At 41.5% G+C, this 21,439-nt stretch overlaps 1 protein-coding gene across 1 annotated transcript in view; it reads right to left on the bottom strand.

Annotated features, from left to right (window-relative positions):
- Positions 1-442: 442 nt before the first annotated feature.
- Positions 443-21,439, bottom strand: part of map3k10 (mitogen-activated protein kinase kinase kinase 10) — a 41,951-nt gene continuing 20,954 nt past the window's right edge. The window contains exons 2-11 of the mRNA XM_075473388.1: positions 13,843-14,023; positions 12,144-12,292; positions 9,632-9,807; positions 8,840-9,083; positions 7,867-7,989; positions 7,649-7,787; positions 6,707-6,819; positions 6,331-6,629; positions 3,704-4,238; positions 443-2,659 (exon numbers count right to left, since the gene is read on the bottom strand). Of these exons, the coding sequence (XP_075329503.1) occupies positions 2,283-2,659; positions 3,704-4,238; positions 6,331-6,629; positions 6,707-6,819; positions 7,649-7,787; positions 7,867-7,989; positions 8,840-9,083; positions 9,632-9,807; positions 12,144-12,292; positions 13,843-14,023 (2,336 nt within the window). The 3' untranslated portion in view covers positions 443-2,282. The remainder of the gene's footprint in view (positions 2,660-3,703; positions 4,239-6,330; positions 6,630-6,706; positions 6,820-7,648; positions 7,788-7,866; positions 7,990-8,839; positions 9,084-9,631; positions 9,808-12,143; positions 12,293-13,842; positions 14,024-21,439) is intronic.

A 21,439-nucleotide genomic window follows, 5' to 3' on the forward strand; every position in this document is an offset into this window, starting at 1 on the left:
CTTAGTTTTTAACGTATAAACGTATAAAACCTGAGGGGAAACTTGCTGGAAAACTTCAACTTGTGAAAGGAGCCTCTGAAAAAAAAAGTAAGATGTTAAAACCTCTGCCTTCACTGTTAGCAACTGAGTTTGCCCTCATTTGATCAACATGCTTTAAAAGCACAGGTGGCGTCAGGTCATGACTGCTTTATCTCACAACCCCTCAGATTTATCTGGTCACACTCTGGAGTGGGCAGGACAAACTCGTCTGAAAAACCCTGGACTGCACTAAAGTTCTGGATGTAAACTGGTAAAAACTAGCTCCATCTTGACCAACTACAGAAGAAAAAATGAATCAATCAGTAAGATATATGTGAGTCAACGGGGGTATAAGACTACAAAACAACCACAGAATCACAGAATAACTCTTACTATTACTAATACAGGGTGTTTCAGTACTCTAAGCAGTACCCTTACTTTTTGTACTTCTTCCAGCACTGCTCAGATCTCATTAAACCTCATGACAAAGACAAAACCAGATGTAATGACATTGAAGCATCTTTCTTTTCTCTGTTTTTTTATTCGGCTCTCGTTCATCACATTTCACACTGTTTTCAGCGAACCCAGACATGTCACAGGCTGAGACTGAAGACAACATGGATGTTCCAGTATGCAGTTTCCCAGGTTTTCCTTGGTTTTTCCTCTTATATTAACAAATATATACAGATATCCCAGGAAGAGCATTGAAATAATAATTATTCATTTCCCACAATAACAATAAATTCAATAAATAATCAGTGTTCTTAACTGCACAAGGAGAATGAGTTTGGGCTCACTCTTCAACCAATGGGATTGTCATGATCCCATACCGATAATAACACACACACACACATATGCTCAAATCCACTTTCACACACACGCGCGCACCTAAGGAAATCTGCACAGTCAAGCAAATATCATCTGCAGCCAATAAACTGTCCACAGCTGGAGAGGAAAGTTGATTTGTCCACAGAGAGACCAACTACTCGCGCAACGTTGCTCCTAAATTGCCACTGATGTTGAAGACAGCAGGTCGGAGGAGATGAAGTTTGAAAATGTGTGAATATGAGGTTAATGTTGAGATCAGGTCGCCTGTTTCCTATTCTGCATCCCTGTCAGTGGAACGAGTGTGATCTGTGCAACGTGCTACTGACTGCTAGAGGAATGTTTTCATTTAAAAAAGACAAACGGATGAGAGCGTGTGTCGTAGCCTTGAATGAAATGCTGCTGCGTGGAGCGAACTGTACAGCAAACCATCTTCACGTAAAATAACATGCACCGAATGAGCACGAGCACGCACAAATGGACCCAATTTGTTCCTCCACACATGTACAGTAATATACAGTATGCACATTCACACCAAGAGAAACACACCTGGCCTGGCAAACCAATTTAAAAATTAAGAAAGTTTTGCTAACAGGTTGCAAGCACTGAGAAAATAAACTCTTTTCTTGTACAAGGCTGAAGATGTGACCAGTATGCCAGTGCTGAGAGAGAAAGGCTTTCCCTGTCTCAGCTTTGGAGGGAAGAGGACGATGATCGCCATGCAGTGAGGTGACATCGAGTGGGGGCGTAGGCAGAGCAGATGGAGGAGAGCTTATGGAAGATGTTTGAGCACCGACAGGGAAAACAGTGAGCATAATCTGAACAATGACACTTATCGTGGAGACACTCCAAAAAACAACAAATGTGAAACTGTGATGATTTTTTTTTTTTTTTTTTCTGATCTTTTAAGTTGGAGACAGGAAAGATGCAAGCAGAAAAGTGCAAATCTACACAAACAGGCAAAAAGCACGAAGCAGATGGATTTAAATGACCAGTTAGCAAAGTCAAAGAGTGGCTTTTTAAGTACTTGAATGGCTTTCGAAGGAAATGTCACCTGGTCAAAGCAGCAGGTGGAGATGGCCTCCAAGGAGAGAAGGAAGGGTAAAGTTTGGTAAGTTTGGTAGAAGAGCACACTACAAGGCTTTTAAAGGCCTCTTGGACCCTCAGTGTCGTGCAGGACACAGCACTGCCGGGGAATGCTGTGAGGGTTTCACACCTTCTGAGGACAGATGAGGAGGAGTGGCTTTCACTAAGTGCCTAAAACATGACAAGAAGTGGGATGTTTTTGCAAATGTCATTCGGTGCACTTTGCTCGGCTCAGACATCAGTAGGTGTTCCTTATTCAGCCCAGACCCTAATGTCCTGGAGCAGGTCTGAATGCAAAAAAACAAAAAAAGTTGGCTTGAAAGTGTTTTTTTTGCTAATTTTCACTACGAGTATTATTGTTCACACAGAGTGGCAGGCTGTTGTCCACACAGAGGAACTGTGGGGTCCTGATTCTGGCCCTCCATGTCCATGTCCATCAGGTTCGGCCGTGCCGCACTGGCGCTGCTGTCCCCCGATCCCAGAGGGCTGTCGCAGCTGCTGCCCGGGGAAGAGCTCAGGGTCCGGGACAGAGAGCCCAGCTTCCAGGGGTCGGCTCTTATCCGTACCGGTGTGGGCCGCGGCCGGGGTGCAAACTCCAGAGTCTTGGGTCTCTCCGGAGGGCTGATGAGAGCATCCGGGATGGGGGGAGCAGGAGCTTTGCGCCGTTGGGGGACCGGGAAGATGATGGAGGGGTCAGGGAGTCGAGGGATGTCCAGGCTGTCTGGTGTACCTGAGTAATAAAATAGTCACGATTAAAGCAAACATCACAAACATGTGTCTCTGATGTGTGTTTGATGCTTTTGTTCGTCAGTTCTTTGAGAACTTTTTTGTATTGATTTAGGATTAGAGGAGGTACCATTCTTAAAAAGTTGCTTTAGGGGTGTTATTGAGCTCCTATTTAGTCATTTTGTCCTATTTTGTCAAACACAAGGGTGCAGCCCCTGCAACTGCAAAAAATAAAAATAAAAACTGACCTAATGATGATAAAATGCAGAGAAGATGTGTTCCTTTAATCAGCAGCTGTTACCTCACTTGAGCATTCATATTTAGTAATATTTTAAACATAAAACAAGTCCTAAACAACTTCTCGAGGAGCGAATCAGAATGTAGTTACCCTCAGGGAGACTCAACAACTGCTTGGTCTGAAAGCACCTTGTAAAATGTCATAAATATCTAATAATTATCATCTTTGGGTTTTGAACTGCAGGGCAATTAACTTGAAAAAATAGCAAAACTTGCCACTAAGTCATTTAGTAAAGTCCTCTGGCGGTTGAGGCAGGAAGTCATTTCCTAGTCACGTTTTCCAAACAATATCTGGTTACGAGCTCCTTGGAAAGACATTTCCTGCAGCTTTTGTTCCTGCTTTTAGAAACTGAACTCCTCCTGTACAAACATCTCTGCTCATGTAAAAATGCAATGCTTCTTTTGTTATGTGTTCATTTCACCAAATGTTGATCTACAGCTTTGTTTGAGGGGTTAAAAGCTGGACAGTTTGTGTTCAGCCTGTGTCGATTTCTTTTTGATTGTGACTGAAAAACTCTCATGTGGCACGCTTGCTCATTAGGTGTGTGTGTTATCGCTCCTGGCTTGACTCTGTAGAATAAAATTCTGTCCACAGATTTACCCCAAACAAATACTGGTTGGATCATCATTTTGTTCAGGTACAAATCTCCGTCGCACTGAAGAATCTTGGCTTTAGATTCTTACTTTTGTTCGTAAATGGGTAAAAAAAAAAAAAAGGTATTTGGTTTTAATGAATAAATTGCCTCTATACCTTTGCCTGTTGTGATGGGGGGTACTCCTGGCGGAGGAGGCATGGGCATGCTCCCATCTGACGGCGTCCTGCGGTGTCCCAGCGTTTGGGCTCTGGGTCGTATCGCCCCGTCTGAAGGGGTGCGTCTGTGTCCTCTGTTCAGAGCCATGGCTGCAGACACGTGGGTGGGTGTGAGCGACTGGTTGGGCTCCTTTTTGAAGCTCTCAGCCCGAAGGTCCAACAGTGGGTTGAGGGCAGGGGCTGGTGACGCTGCCGGCATTTTAACCCCGGTCATCGGGGTCAGGGGGTACTCGTCTGGGTCAGAGGGGAGGAGGGACTTGGTGGAGTTGCAATCCGACAGAGAGGACAAAGAGAGGAGTGTTACAGAGGGAGATGGGTCCATACAGGGCAGCGCAGAGTCGTGATGTCTGGAGAGGGTCAGGGAGAGGTTTCTGCTGGGAGGAGAGGTGCTGCGACGGAAACGGCCCGTCCGCTGGAAGAGACCCTCCTTTTTCTTACGCTGCTCCTCCTTGACCTCCTGCTCATCCTGAAGCACCTGAGAGCAACAAAAGGCCACATCAACATGCTTAGTATTAGTCTTAAAAAACATCATCAGGCTAGTTAAGAAGCAAAATAAGCACAATAAGACTGTTCAGGTGTACTCTGACCTGTTGTCTTAATTTTCTTATGTGAATTTCACTTGATAACCCAGTAAGATATCACTTTTCTTTCCTTTGATTCACTCTTTCTACTTTTATCTCTTAAAATCAAGGCACTGTAGGACCCCACAGCTGACCTGATCCATGCAGACACAAGAGCATTGTCCTGTACATATTCTGCCGATAACTAGCAGCTTGATAATGCTGTTTCATTTCACTCTGTACTCAGTTAAAAGTCATCCCTTTTAGCTGAGTACACCAGCTAAAAAGGATGACTTATTCTGTATCGGCACATTGGCTGCAGAAGAAAGCTGACTGTGTGAAATATTGGAGGTCAACGTTGAAGTGAATTATGGATGAAAGAAGGAAGACTTTGTATTTCCCCACAGTTCAAAAGTCTGTTGTCTTGTAAGAGAAATTCCGTTCTCAGACAAGATAACACAATAAAATGTGTGAATAGCATAAATCTCACATCTTGGCAACAGAGCTGGTTATAAAAATAAAAAGCTACCACTCCTCATTAAACCTGGAGAGCAAACACAAACAGCAGAGGTACCAAAAATAACATCTTCTATTTTCCACACTTTGCTTTGTTCTTAATTGTCAACATGAATTTAATTTATTCACCATTGCAAAGCAAAAACATTAAGACATGCTTGGTTATTTGGTTGCAGATATACATAATGTACCTACAGTATGTAAAAGATTAAAATATCTAGTTTACAATTAAGTACTTTCGGCAGCAATGGCAGCCGCAGGTCTTCTTGGGAATGATCCTACAAGCTTGGCACACTTTCCTTTGGAAGCCTCTCTCATTTTTCTTGACAGAACGAGTCAAGAACAGCCAGGTTGGATGGGAAGCGTCGGTGCACAGCCAGAACCAGACTCTTGCTGAGACTTTGTATAGTTTTCTACAATCCATCCCGGTTTAATATGCTTTTCTGTGCTCCCTTCCTTGAATGTGAACATTTGCGTTAACTTGAGATCCTGAGCCCTCTGGAAAGAGACTGTCATTCAGAATTGCCTGCATGGATTGCTCATATTTTTCTGCATCCGTTTATCTGGATCCTGAAATCACCTTTTCTCAGAAAAACACCCACACAGAGTGATGCTGCCATCACCAAGATGATGCTCAGTGCCTGGTCTGTAAATTGTGGCTAAAAAGTTCAGTCTTTATTACTTCAGATTAGAAAACTTTGCTTCTCCTGGTCTGAGAGTCATTTAGCAACATTCTGGGACACTTCGAGCAGGCTAACATGTGTCATTTAAGGAATGGCTTCTGTTTGGCCATCCGACCACAAAGACCTGATCGCTGGAGGGCTGTAAGGACGGTTGTCCTTCTGTAAGGTTCTTCCATCTCCATAAAGGAACTCATCTCATTCATCGTAATCATTGGGTTGTTGGTTACATGTCTGACTAAGGTCCCTTATACTCCATTTGGGAGCACTTTATATCTGCGACACAGTTTGAGAAATTTGATCTAGAAAGTCTGTTGGTGGTTACAAAATATTTCCATTTTAGACTGAAGACTACTGTGCTTGTGGGATCTTAAAATACTGCAGAAATTTTATTGAATCCTTCTGCAAATTTGTGCTTTGACACAATCCTGTCTCGCAGGTCTACAAACTGGACCTCATACTTGGTTTCTACTCTGATATACATCATCAACTGTAAGACCTTATACAGAGAGGTGTGAGCCTTCTCGATTATGCCCATTAGACTCATGTCATGTTGTAAAAGCATTTCAAGGACCTCTGATATAAGTCAGACACACCCTGGACAAATTTGTGATGATTTGAGTTTAATTGATTGTAAGATGAGTCTCAACATTAAAAAAACATGTGGAAACCATGAAAAGGTCTAAAAGCTTAATGCGGTGACTTTAGGTCTGAAAAGTCTAGGTCTGCACAATCCAATACAACAGCTCAGCCATGATTTGTAGCTTGTTTTGGTTTTAATCAAACTATCATCCTGCTGCTGCTCTCCTACCTGCAGTTTCCCCAGTTGCAGCAGGTCCTGTCCCACACCCACAGAGGCCAGCAGAGAGGCACAACCCAACAGCAGCACATCGCTCTTCTTCCTCTGACTGCAGCGACGAATCGAGTCCTGGCAGCTCACACCGGTCCCCAGGCCTCCAGGGGCCGGACAGGAGCTCATACTACCGACCGAAAGCATGGTGTTGGGCCCCAGGCTGCTCCACAAGGACCCAGAGTCCTCCATGGCCCCGTTACTGCTGGTCTCCGAGGGCTGCAAAGACCCTGGTGATTCCTCAAACTCGCAGCATTCCTCTGTTACGCACAGAAAAAAGATTAGGTTGTGGCTAAATTAATGATGAACAGATTGCAACGAAAAGAAAAAGACTCACCCATCTCATTCAGGCTGGAGAAGCCAGCTGTCATGGGTGCGTGTTTGGGGGACTTGCCCAGATTTGGTGCGCTTGAAGAATAAACTTTGCAACCTTCACCAAGTGATTTCAGCCTGAAAGCAGAGAAACGATGCAGAAAATCAAAATAATATCAAAGCAAAAATCATTAGAAGCTGCTTGAGGAATCTGAACTTTTTCGACAGAAAGGTATTCAATTCTGCAACACAGTTACGTGTTCTGCTTGGCTGCTCCACCAACTTTACTCAGATATTTATCAAAGAGTTTGTTTCTTTGGATTAAGACAAATAATCTGGCAGTACATCTGGAAGTTGTGATAACGGCAGGCAGGAACTAAATGCTTCAGAAAAGCACTTCCGTAATTAAACAGTTTCAGCTGCCAACAAGTAGTTTAGCCCTGACTGACACAGTGAGTAGCTCCTCACTCCTTAAACACCATGCTGTTCATCAATGTTATGTGCTCAAAAAACTAGGTCAGCTGACTGCCTGAACAGACTGAATGAGCAGGTTTTTCCATCAATATTTTTCTTTTCTACCTGACGGCACCAGCCTATTACAACAAGACAATAACAGGATTCATCGGGCTCAAATTGTGAAAAAAATGGTTCAGGGAGCGTAAAACATCACTTTCACGCATGGACTGAGCACCACAGAGTCCAGACCTCGGCCCCATTGGAAAAGATTTTACACAGCAGCCCGACTTTCCCCTCATCAATAAAAGAGGTGAAAAATAATGCAACTCTGGATGGAAATGAATGTTGTGACATTGCATAAGCGTTTAGAAAAGATGCCACTGTAGAAATATGTCGTAATCAAAGCTTTAATCCAGGCAACAGGCATCAGAACTTATCATGAAAAGTTGACCAGGAATTACTTCTGAGACATTTTTCAACATGTATCAGCTTAAGAAGACAATGTACGCACTTTTCCTCTCCACCGACCCGCTCTCTCTGGTGGGTGGAGCTCGGGCCCCAGGTGCGTCCTTTCTTCTTGTTGGTCGTCAGATCTTCCTTCTTACACACAGCACTGCGGCCCCACGTCTTGCTGCCATCGCTCGGCGTCACTGAGAGACAGTCCAAACATTCAGAAAACTGCATGTTGACTGTTTATCCTTACTTGACTTTCAGGGTGTTTGCACTCACATCTAATAGCTCGCAAGCGGGGTATGACCCCCGGGCTGGCAGGTGGGGTGGTGCTCTCACTCCCCTGGTTCTTCCTCTTGTCCACACTGGGAGATGCCTGCACTGTGATCTTATGCTCGAATCCTACAAAGAGAGAAATGTGTAAAAGTTTACATACACTTATTGTTTATTAAACGTTAGATTATATATATTTTTCCAAAAAACAAACCCAAAAACTTACAAATTTGTGCAACATCAAAAGAGTGATTATATTCTATTAGTAGCTTTACAAATACTACATTTCCAGCCTGGAAAAGAAAACTCTAACAGGAAGTGGCATCAAACTAGAGGTACAGTCGAATGGTCAGAAAAATGAACTCCTGTCATCTTTTCATAAGCTCTTTTTCTTTTTCTTTAAAAAATAAATGTCTTGAGGTTGAGGAAAGGTGGCCGGAGAAATTTTGGAGGATTTGGGAAAAGACAACCATACTTCTGCAGGTCTGCAGCACTAAAACTACAGATGTTCATTAAGTATCCTACAAAAATGCTTTGGATGCTTTGTCTAATGTAAATTCACCCTATTGCAGAGAAGATATATCACGCAGGTGTCATTACAAGTTATCATAACAAAAATATTCTTTAATTGTCAAGAATATTACGTAACAAGGAAAGCAAAAAGGCCCAGAAGTGAAAGTTATTGCTGTTATAGGCTCAGAGCCACACTCCTGTCGTCATATTTATCCACACAAATGCCAGTTAGTACGACTGAATGAATATAATTGGGTGTTCATTTAAATGTTGCAGTAATAAGGAATTTTGAGACGGAATTATCTTGTTTCTTTCGTAAAGAATGGTCCAGGGTTTCTTATGCTAAAAGAGATAATAAGGGAAGCACTGGAGCTCCCCTCCCTTCCTTCAACTGGCCCCCAGAAGCTCCGTCAGCTTTGTGCACCTGCTTCCTCAGATTAAAACTGCAGTTCCTGCTTCCACCCACCAGAGGGCAGGCTGATGCAGTTGCTGTCTTTGCCCAGCTTCAGTCGGCTCTTCTTAAAGTGGCCCTTTCTCTTCTTGACGCTGGGCTTCTCCTGGTACATCTGATGGATGATGATGTTCAGCTCTCGCTCAACAATGTCGAACTCTCTCTCCGCCAGCTCCTGCTCCCTCCTCTTCAGCTGCTCCTCCTGCTCTCTCTGCTCCTCTGCTGCCCGAGCCAGCGCCTCCTCCCAGGACCTCAGCTCCTGCAGACAAGAGACGACGACGAGGAGATGTTATTTGCAAGCTGCGCTTCTTTTAACACCTCTTTCTTTTTTTGTGAACAATTATTTTATTGAAATTATAATTTCACATGACAAGAATGGGTAGTACAAACATTTTTAGCATCCCCCTCCCCCTCCCCTCTCGGTTTAGTGCCTTACAGTTCTTCTGGGTACCTTTATTCTGAACTGAGCAGGTTCGTTATAGCCGAAGCGGCTCTCTTCTTAACACCTCTTTCTGCATTAACGCTAGTTGATAAGGTGTTTCTAATTTGCAGAAACAGGGGTGAGATTCTTCCCACTTCAATGTGAAGAGTGACTTCTCCTCCAAACACACCAGCTCTCATCAAAAACAGGAAAAGAAGAATGACGTGCAACGTGTGCACCTGTTCAATTAAATTTACAGGCAGATCTCTTAATTCTCTATAATATCTACAAACTACAAAATCCTTTTTAAAACCAAAACTTCTGTCACATTTCAGCAAAAAGTGGTCTGAAATGAGACCTGACTCGCACGCTTTCAGACTTCTCACCTTCTCTTTGGCCCTGAGCTCATCAAACATCTGTTGGATCTCCACTCTCCAGTCTTCTTGTAAGGAGTGAAAGGACTCCAGAGGCATCTGAAACATTGCAGACTGCTCGATGGCCAGCAGTCGCGTCAGGATGCTGGTGAACGAGGGCCTGCTGTGGGGGTTGGGGCTCCAACACTCTGAGGAACAGGAGACAAGAGAGAGGGATGTAAAAGATGGACTTAGTGACACAAAGTGTGTATATTACTGCCTAAATCAGATGTTTTACAGAGATATACAGAGATGTGGAAACTACCATGTCAGTTATCAAGTCCTTTCTTTTTCATATTTTTTCGCTGGAGCTTGTTGTTTTGTTTTCAGTAAAATAAAAAGATATAATTTCACCTCCCACTGGAACACAATCCAGATCTGTGCATGTACTGTAAAAAAATATTCTTTCCACACAGATTTTGCAAATTTGTGTGTATCTGGAACAAAAAACAAACCTTTTTCGCAGTTATGTTTTAGATTTCAGCGAAAACTTAAAGAGGAATTTTGCACATACAACATTTTCTTCTGGAGGACGTCAGTAAACGTTAAAATCAAAGAAAAACACTGTTTTTGCACAGCATTGACTTTCATGTTTCATACTGCTGGTGAAAAGAGCCATCTCTCGACACTAAACTTTAGTAGCTAACGCTCACCTATTGTCTGTGTGCACAGGTGTGAAGCAGTGACTATCCAATGGGCTGTCTTTTAAAACAGCCATTCAAACCTTCAGACGTGAATAGACTTTAATCCACTTAAAACAAAACGTCAAAACACCAAGATTCCACTTCACAAATCACCATTGTGTTAATTTACGATATTATTTACAAAGATTACACATCTAATGAATGATTCAGAGAAGTTGGCCCTATGGTTTTAGGCAAAATGTAACCGAGATTATCTTTTCCTTAAAGTAATCAGTAGTTTTGTTTCTTAAACCTAACCAGTCATCAAATACAGCATATAAAGGTCATTCAATTTTGGGGGGGCTTTTGTCATTCATAGAACTCAAAAATGTTTCAAGCGTGAGTAAATTGTGCTTCTATCAAGGACTATTTTCAGCTGAAATACACATTTGTGGTCTGGCAGCCAGACTGATCTACATGTTCATACAAATGCTGAAAAATCAAGCTCTTTTTGAACGAAAGTGGAGTTTTGCAGCACAAAAAGATTACCTAAATTCCTTTATAGACACAGTCATTTGTAAGTTGGATAAGAGCATTGTCGGTTTGACAGAAGGAAAAATGCAGAGTACCAACTGACTTAACCTGCATTAACCTGTGTTAAAGCGTATCGAGTTTAAAAACAGAATCATGCTGTTGATATGACACAAGCAGACTGAAACGTGCATCGGTGGTCTGGATCTATTCTTCATGTCTGGCAGTCATGGCAGCAACAGGAGAAGAGGAAGGGAGCAAGATGGGGACAGCATATGGCAACCATCACGAGCCAATCTCTGACTGACTGTGTCGCAGAAACATGCTGCACACCTACAATTCACTGCTGAGCCAAAAACTCATAGCACTGTCCTTCCAACTTTAAACCACAAAACACTCATCTCCTAAAGTCTAACAATACACCAAGAAATCACCAACAAAGGCTAAATAACGTGCTTTAGTAGCTTCACAGGCTAAACGTATGATTTGTAACAAGTAACATTTGTTTTTTAGGTAAACTAAATTAGCATAAAATGTATGTGGATTAAGTTGGAGGGAGATGAAAGAGAGCTGATGACAGGAGTAAACACAGTGTAGAGAGCAGCCAGGAATGGCAATGGGGAGATTAACGGATGAGCATGGATAAGATGAAGTGTAGGGGGTAAGGAGGAGGAGGGGGGGTAAGGAAGAAAGAGGCTTTGGGAGCAGAGTGGAGGGAGAGTAGAGGGAAGTTTGAGAAACAGCTCTCTTTTAATGTAAAACCAGACCTGCAACTTCCCCATCTGTGGTGAACAAAAGTAGCAGTTCAGGGCAAAGTTTATACGAGGAAGGTCAAGTGTTCAAACAGAGATGAACTGAACTGTGAAACGAGAGCCGGTTTATACTCCACCACAGCTAACACAGATTATTTGCAAGGTTGAAGAGGAGAAATTTGGCCCTGGAGAGCTCAGGTAGAAGGACGACACAAGGATGAATAAGAAGCAATGTAGTCTTCATTAAACTCAACTCCTTGTACAGATTTCAGCTACCGGAGAAAGTAGGATAAAAGGGTTTGAAATGAACAACTGTAACCTCAACATTTCCTGTACAGTTAAGGCATTTTAAAGTCAGTGGACATGAGCAGCCAGCAGGCTTTTTCAAAAGTGCGTTTCTGCATCGTCAGCGACATGCTTAAGGCCGTCTTGGATGACAGTAAAACCACAAGGACAAACAGAGAGTCTACTTTCAAACCATGAACATGAGCAACAACTGTGATTGTGCTCTTCACACATTTTCATTTGCTATTTTTTTTAAACTAATTATCACCCTGTGTTCAGGTAGCAACTGCTTACCTGCTAGTAGTTGAGCAAAAGGTTCAGGGCAGGTTGAAGGGACGGGAAGAGTCAGCTTGTTCATGGCGACACCATAAGCTACGGCCAGTGCGTCGATCTCCCGGTACGGAACCTCTCCAGTCAGCAGCTCCCAGAGTAACACGCCAAAGCTGCGAGGAGACAAACAGTGAATCATTTTTGTGTTTTTGAAGGACATCAACCAATCAAAACTAGCCTTCTAACTAACTATCTGAATTATCCTCACAACAACTGATAATGGTCACACCGCTCAAACAGCTCAAAGCTCAGAGTACAACCAGAAAGTGAAACTTGTACTTGTTTTTGTTAACATTTTCAGAACATCATCATCAAATGTTACCAATAACAGCACAGCAAACCTTGTTTGATTGAAAGCGATTGTAAATAAGTGACACACCTTATCTAAGATTTTTGTTCATCTAGAATGGCACCCTTCAAATGTTTGCAATTTTAGTGGAAATGACCTTGCTCTGCACATAAATGTTCAAGCTTCTTGCCATGAAAGCGACACTCTTCATTACCTCTTCATCGAGTTTTGCAAAACTTCTCAAAAGTCTTTTCTGATGAACAGTAAGACAAACCAATGTGGGCTCTCACCTCCGTGAAGAAATAACCAAAAAAATGTAACAATGTACACTCATAAAGTTAAATCAAACTACTTTAGATCATCATAAAATCTTTTAAATCATCCTTGCAACAGTGAGGCTGATGCGTCAAAACATGCTAAAATCTTTTTTAAACATTATCAGAATATCAGAAGTGGTCTCTTTCTTCTCTTTGCAGCTGTAATAAAATCATTTTCAGTTTCATCTTGTTTTCTTGGCACCATGCAGCATTGTACAAAAGCTTTAGATACTGAAGGTAAAGTTAGCATCTTCTCAACAATAATAATGACATAAAAACTTCTTAAAGGGCCAGAGTCAATTTAGTTTTCCAGCAGGCGCAAAACCCATTTTGGCATTAAATAGTCACTTTGGATTGGAATCATCAGAATAGTAATGTCTTCACTTTTCTTTACTTTCCACAATATCAGAATCAAACCATTCGCCCATTAGACAAGTAGGTCAAAGCCACTGCAGACAAGACCGGCAAGCTGTGCCCTTTTAATATAATCAAAAAAGATAAATAGTGAATAAAAACTACTCTGAAACTTCCACCTGCATGTCACCTCTGCTGTATAATATTTTTGTGTGTTTACAGTCTCCACCGTAGCAGCTGCTTAACATCTCCTCATCGCCTAGCCCCGGCTTCTTATTTCATCAGTTCCTCACAAGGTTCTCTGCACAGCAGGTTGGTTGCCCACGTTGGAGAACTTCTGACAACCAATTTCAGTTTTGTAATTTTTTTTTTTTGCTGTCTTGTTGAAATCCAACACTGATGTGGAGATCAGGGCTCTGTGGGAGCCAGCCCATCTGCTGCAAGGCACCAAAGGCAGCTCTTTGTAATTCTGGTGGTAAGTTTGGGGTTGTTGTCCTGCTGCAGAACAACTATGGGATGATCAGAAGCCTCCATGATGGCAGTGCATGACGCACAACACTGTAAGCGTCTACCGAAAACGTTTGCACCGTCGCACACACATGCAGAAAATCAACACGCAAAATCACTCAGTGTTTAAGTTGAAGCCAACAGCTCGGTGTGTAAATCAGTGGAATGATGTGATACACGGGCCTGAGTGCAGTACCTCCACACGTCGCTGCTCTTGGAGAAGAGGGAGAGCTTGATGACCTCTGGGGCCATCCAGGCGTAGGTCCCCGCTGCACTCATCTTGGTGGTCTGGTGCCATTCTCTGGCCAAACCAAAATCTGTGATCTTGAGAATCTTCCCATAGAGGTCGTCCCGTTCCACCGGCTGCAGAATGAGGACTGAGGTAGAGGAGGAAGAAGGGATGGAGAGGGGGAGCGAGCACAGAGAACAAATTGTTTTATAAGAAGACAGTCTTGTGTACATGAGCAATATCAGAGAAAAACAGCCTGAATTTGCTTGTGTGACTTTTATTGCAAATGCTCTTTACATCAAACTACAGAGATCAAAACTGTGGAAACTGAACAGAGCTTCAAAGTCGTTTATAATTACAAACCTGATTCCATCAGTTGTAAATAAAAAACACCTGAAAGTCATTTTAACCCCATATTTAATTATCAGAAAACATATATCAGGTGTTACATGTGCTCCTTTTGAATTTAATGTCAACAACCATTATTTTTAAGTGGTTTGGTGAAAGGTAACAAAGGCACATGAGTTGAGTGATGCTAAAAAAAAATGACTCGGTGAAACATCTCACAAGAAATCAGGTTAATGGGCATCAATTGTGTGACATGACTGGAAGAAGGCGAGCTCTCCACCTGTAGAAAAAAGGCTCTTTTATAGCAGTATTAACGTCATAGCTCAATAACAGAGTCAGGGTGTTAAACTGGCCTCTCTACAGTCTAAATATGTGTTATGAAACTAAAACCACGACAGAAGACGTCTCGAACTGTTGAGTAGATGAAATTCTATATGAAGTAAAAATGGGAAATTATTTCAATTTCAAATCTCCAGCAGCTGGTCCCAAACAGTTACAGTGTAGCTGAAGGACGGAGGTGATACAACAGAGTGCTAAACATGCACCACGTAGTTGGAGGGCATCAAATTCCAAATAAGTATATATCTAACATCAATAAATAAAGAAAATAGATTAATAGTTTCAACATCTGATATGTGCTTTTGGTGCTATTTCCATCCATCCATTTTCTATACTCGCCTGGATCCCAGCAGCATTGTGTGAGAGGTGGGGTAGACCCTGGATAGGTCGCCAGTCCCTTACAGAGACCAACATGCATGTTCACACCTAACATGAATGTTTTCAGACTGTGGGAGGAAGCTGGCGTACCCGGGGAGAACCCACACATACACAGGAAACTTCTTACGTCGAGGCTGAATGCTGATCACCCGCTGACCACCATTGTTATTTTCAGTTAATTATGAGGTCTTATATTAAATATTAAATACAAAACAAATTGTACAATTTAATCATCTAAATTTGGACATTTTTTGACCTTTCACGCAGCTTTTGCACAGTGAACTCCAGCTCTTTTCCAGTTTTAAATTACAAGACAAACAGTAAATGATGTTGTCCTGGTTTCTTTTGGCTGTGGACCTGCTGTGGACAGAGAGAAATTCCACACAGAGTGAGTCACTTTAAGGTTTAGTCTTCTTGTTAACATGAGAACTTCACGTCATCTCCGTCTCTTTGTCTGTGTCTTTTCCATGTATGACTTCCTCCTTCATTTCCGTGAGAGGGCCAGCTATGGAAATATTTGGAGTGTACACAGTTTAGCAGGAGCCAGGTGGGGGCTGCTCTCTCCCTCACTTATCTACGGGCGTATGCAAAGGCTGCTGAAACAAGGCTACACACACAGCAGTGTCTTTGTTTATATGCATGTATGCACTCCTACACACGCGCACACACACACACAAACAGTGAAAAAGCGTTCACGTGATAAAGGTGTGTCCGCTCTGCTCTGGCCACAAACTCAACAGGAGGCAAGTTTCACTGGTAGAACCGATCTCAGGCCGGGATGATAATAACTTAAATTCTTTACTATAGTGAAACAAGAAAAAGACTCCACTGTTATGATGTTGTTAATATGTCATTTTAATGTTTTTCTTTTCTGATATATTTTCATTTGTTGCTCCACAATGATGAAATAAGCAACCTAATGTTGTCAAAGGCGAATGTTCTGCTTCTGCATAACCTTTTGAAAACCTTTTAATTAGTTAGTTTCTGTTTTTTGTTCATCTAAACTTTCTAAACTTAGAAAAAGTGATCTTAATGTTCTGTGCTTGCCGGGGTACTAACCGAAGGGTCTGCGATGTATTTTATTCTGTTGATGATTTGGAAAAATCTCAATTTGAAAAGTCATTGTCCTGCTAACATTTTTTAAGATAGGTTTATAATGTTTGCATTTCTGTAGAGAGATGTATGCATAAGTCACCTCCATACAAGGAGCATGAACTGTCTTTATTAATTAAAACATCAATTTCACTTTGGTCAGTTTTCATTAAATAAAACTGAATAATGTTTTTCCAAAATCAACTTTATGCGACAATAGTGTCTTACTTTAAAATAACAGCATAACATTTGGTGATCTAGAGATGTGAAAATGTATGACTTATACATCGCACCAACTACAATACAGTCTCCACTTAGCAACAAAAAAGTGTAATTCAATATCATCAATTATTGACATTGGCTGAAAGATCAAAAAATAAAAGGTTGCAAGACAGATGTCAAGCTGGTGTGCTTGCTGTTGTTGTCGCCTTCGCTGTGTCTCTGCCAAAAATTAGCAAAGTTGTCAACTTGATTATCGTTGAAAGTTTAGTAGCTAGCTAGACATCTCAATGCTATGAGAGTGTTTCCTTAGGTCAAGTCGAAGTATGACTTCTAATGTCGGTTTCTAACACATAACTGACAAAAGCGCTGAATAGGCGAAATAGGCAAAATAAAAATTTATCAGAAAGGTTGTTGAGAAACTCGACCAAATATTAAGTACAGCTGGCATGAGAATCTTGTCACATGTTAATATTTGCTGTTTTTTATTATTATTATTACATAGGCTATTTATAATATGTCCACTAATATAACATAACAACAACAATGCTCATCGGAGAGGAAAATAATCTGTATAATCAAATTAATGTAAAATTAAATGTGACTTTTTTTGTCTTTTTTGTAGTAATTGTCATAAAATGCACAGACATGGATGCTAAAGTAGAAAAGTTGTCTTTTCCACCACTGTTTAAGTACTGTGACTCTGCATGTAATCTTCCACAGGAACAAGTGCATGTTGCTGACAGCGATAATAAGCTCCCATCATCCTCCAGCCATCTTTTCTATTCTGATACTGTCGTGTCTGTGAGGGACAGCCGTCTCCTCAGGGTCGATTGACTCTTTCTCTCGTTGTGTCTCAGAGGAGCTAAAGATGGAGCCACTGAGACTCAGGGTGTATTTGCATGTTCAGATGGACACGCCATCCTTATAGTCCTCCTTTCTTGTCTTGTTTCATGAGCACTGATAAAGAGTGCATCCATTTAGGGAAGCGACATCATGTATGTAGGCGGAGGAGGTGGTGGAAACAGAGAGCGGCGGATAGAAATGCAGGCAAATGGACGTAAAACATCCACCTGCTCCCACTCTGGCTCTCGTCCTGATGTAATCACAACATTGTCCTACTCTCGCACCTCGAGATCGTCTCTGTGCTGCTTTTAGGCATCACCTGCATATGTTCATTCGTGAAGCCACAGGTTTTTCCTCCTGCCAGCATGTCATCAATCTATCAAGCTCAAAGACCTACATGTTTGTGCTCAGCTGGCAGCACAGAAACCTGAAGTGCAGTGACACAAGAATAATGCCCGCAAGTGCATGGCAAGCATCACAGCACATTTCATCACAGCGAGGGAAAAAAGAAATGTCCTCAAGGAAAGCGTGGCTTTTACACAATTCAATGCCAGCGCTGTTGGAAATGTTATCTCAAAATAGACTTCATATGGAGGAGAAGAAAGCAAGAAGTGCTGCTAACAAGTTTTTCTAAAGCAACGTAAATTCTGAGAACAGGGCTGTATGTGTCACTGATTACAGCTTCATTACCATAAACATGCTGTGAAAGCTTAAAACTAAAGCACAGTTTGACAGGTATGTAATCACTTTTTGAACAACTGCTGCTGTTCTGCTTAAATTATACCGCCTTTCCATTTGTTATCGCCTGTAAGGTTGTAAAAGATGAATTACGCAGTTTTTATTGACACGAAGAGAGTCGATCTTCCAATGAGATCTTTCTGCAGACTGTGAGCTCTTTCTTATGACTGACCAAACCTCTGCTGCCTGCAACCTACAGATAGCCACTAGATAAATGTAATAATAAGGCAGCCAGGCTTGTAGCTCTGTAAAGAAAACCAAACTGTGCAATGACTTAAAATTGAGGTGCTTAAATTTGAAAGATGGAGTATGCAACAATAACAAAGATTTTGTCGTGGTCGATGGGTTTTTGTGTTTTGTTGTTTTCCTGCCGGTTCTCCTTTTGTTCTTGTTTTGAGGCTTACTGCTTTATTTTGGTGAGATCCTGTCCTTGGTTAATTTCTTTGAACTTTACTGCAGTTTTCTACACCTGGTTTTCATTTACTGATTGTCACACCTGATCCTTTTTTGTTATCACCTCCCTCAGTATATATCATCCTGGTTTTCCTTTTTTCAGTTGCCAGAACTTTCATGTTGCTTTGGATATGATTGTTATTGTCCTTCTCCCAGTTCCTCTATTAGTAAGTTTGTCCCTTCATCTTTCCTTGATTCAGTTTGAGGTTTTGTAGTCTGTTATTCCTGCCTCGGCAGTGCCTTCAATTCTTTTATCAAAACTGCCATTTACCATCGTCGCCTGCCTTCGCCTCCTTCCTCCGGTTGTCCAGCGTTTCATGCGCATGCAAAGTCATGCACTTTGTTATGCAGAAGATGCCAACAGAGGCCACCAAAAAACATCAAGTAATGATATAAGATCACTTTAGATGACCTATAAGAACAAGCTAAATGTTACACACTATGATATCAGTGATGAACAAACCAAAAACACAATCTTTTAGTCTTTTTGCAATACAGTTAGTCTTTCAGTTTCCGAAGGACTTAAATGTGGAATATGTGTGAAATCAATACGTGTGCAGCATATGTTGCATCATATATATTCCAGTAATGTGTATTCCACCTTGTTATGGGACAAAGAACTTATTTCTGTTTGTCTGAAACAGAACCAAGGTTGGTAACTGAGACTTCATCTGTGCTACAGAGATGACAATTAAAGGGTTATGACTTGTGATTTAATCGCGCCACTGTCATCATGTGTGCATTTGCCCTGACAGAGAGCACCTAAGTAAATTTCTGGAGTCTATGAAGGCATGAGAAACAATAGCATACGAGTTTAATTTTTGCAACAGTACTTTCCATTATAGGAACCAGTCGGTGCTTTAATCGCCTCTGATTCAGTCAATGCAGAGCAAAGGGTAAAAATAAATACAATCCTTTTTTATGGTTAACCCACACGTCGGCAACTTTTCTGTAAGAGCCGAGCAAACACAACACAGAACAAGCGAGCTAATCAGTTATTACTTAACAGTTGTATCTTGTTTTTCTTCTAAACTCTCTCAAGCAAAATCAAAGTTGTGAAGTGCGAAGTATATAAGCTTCTGGGTTCTCCAGAACAGTTTAAGGCCTAGAAATGTGCACAATGAAAGCCAATGTGCCATTAAATGCACACAACTTAAAGTGTACACAGTTCATTTTGAGCTTTAGCATGACACTCCATTTCTGGACTATTTCCCAGATGAATAACATGGAGAATAAATCCCCCAATTGTTTGGGGTACAACAAACTTATTAGCAAATATTTCAATTTGAAACTATTTATTTATTTTTTGTTATATTTTGATGTGAACAAGGCTCAAAAACAATGGTTATTCTCTTTGATTTACCTTAATCTCCTTAACTTAAACCGCTTTAATGAGTTGCTACATCAGCCAATGCTGTGTGAATACCCAGCTGGGGATGACATGTTCATGTTCCCATGGTGTGCAGCATTAATCTGGCTAATACAGGATCCTGGAACCATGGGAATGACTCCCATGTGCTGACAGGAACTAAACCCAAAGTTCAGCTGAGGCTCAGGGAATCACAAAGTGTTGGACAATTAAAATGTTGACAAGATGATGCGGCTGCAAGAAATCTCATTATACTTATAACATTTGTTATGAGTTTCTTTTGTAATGCATCCTGATACTGTCATAAGAAGAAAAAAAAACATTTTGGATGCCATTTGGGGGACACAGTGTGAAAACATGTTGCGCTCTGGCTACAATCCAGAAACTACTATCACAGCCAAGTATTGATCAGCTATCAGCCACCTGCTGATGGAGGTGTGGCCCGTAGAGAGCAGTGCTGCAGCAGCTTTCTTCCACCGTGTTGCCACTCCTCCCTACATCCTTGGACCCTGACCCCGGCAGAGAGTTGAGTAACACCATTGTTCAAACACCGATAGACAAGTCTTACAAATAATCCCTCAGACTGGTTAGTCAGTACATTAAGAACAGGGGACACTGCAGCTTACGGCCCACGCAGATGTTTCACCACAGAGGAATGCAGTTAAAGTGATGGCATTCCTACTGGGAGAGCTTACCTTGAGTACAACATGTTTGACACATGATGCTTATGACATGGAAAGTAGCTGAAGGCCAAACAGAGTTAACACAGCAAAATTTAAATCAGGTCCACACTTAAATAACAGAAACAGCCACCACACTATTTGAAAATGTCCAAATTTTTATTTGACGTAATCGTCATGTCTTGGCAGGGAACTTAAGCGCGAGTGAAACTAATTTTCATCAATAAATAATTAGCTTTCATTAACGTGCCTTAAAATTTAGCAGAATCTGCATAAATGTAATGATAAAAGATATTTAAAACATTCTATTATTTAATTCTTAGACCTCATAAGTTTAACTAACTTACTACTTTTTGTTGAAGAATTATACGATTCATTTCTGTATATCATCATCCCTACAAATAATCCTTTCAGCACTAACCAGTCGAGCCAAAGAGGTCTTCTCTCTGCGCCGCCTCACCTTAAATAAACAATGTTTGAGCTACCAGCTGGAGCAGAGTTTTGGGTGTGGCTGTCCAAGCGATCAGCTGACAGATTTACTCTCAATGATCAGCTGATCGGTTGCTGCAGGTGGAGCAGCCTGTCGGGGCTCAAAGCCACTCTCACTATTCTTCCTCACTTTAGGGGCAATAAGGTGAGAGCAGGGGATACTCTAGGAATTATAAGCAAAATCTGTGTTGGAATATTACTTGCTTTTTTAAAACAACTTCCCCATTGTGTCTTTTAGTGCTTTATTTCAACCTTTGCTTACAGGGATCTCAAAATAGAAAGTGTCACAGAAAAAATCCAGGCTTAATGTCAAATATGAGTACATAAAGGAAATTTTTTTTGGCTCCTACTTATATAAGTATTGTTTTTCTGGTGATCCTGTTGATGTTCTTCAGCAGTTTTGCTTTTAATTATCAGTATTGTTTCACTAACAAGAGAAATCTCACCTTCAACTAAGACACTTAGATTTTACTCCGGGCTATGGATGGTGATCCAACATGGCCCCCTCCACTCAAACAAGTCCCAGGGACAACGCAACCTCCAGTGGTGAAATCTAGCCCCTGTCTGGTTCTACGGGTACATCCCAGCGATAAAAATCAGATGGATCGTGTTT

The sequence above is a fragment of the Odontesthes bonariensis genome, chromosome 9 (assembly GCF_027942865.1).
Source record: "Odontesthes bonariensis isolate fOdoBon6 chromosome 9, fOdoBon6.hap1, whole genome shotgun sequence".
Classification (NCBI taxonomy): Eukaryota; Metazoa; Chordata; class Actinopteri; order Atheriniformes; family Atherinopsidae; genus Odontesthes; species Odontesthes bonariensis.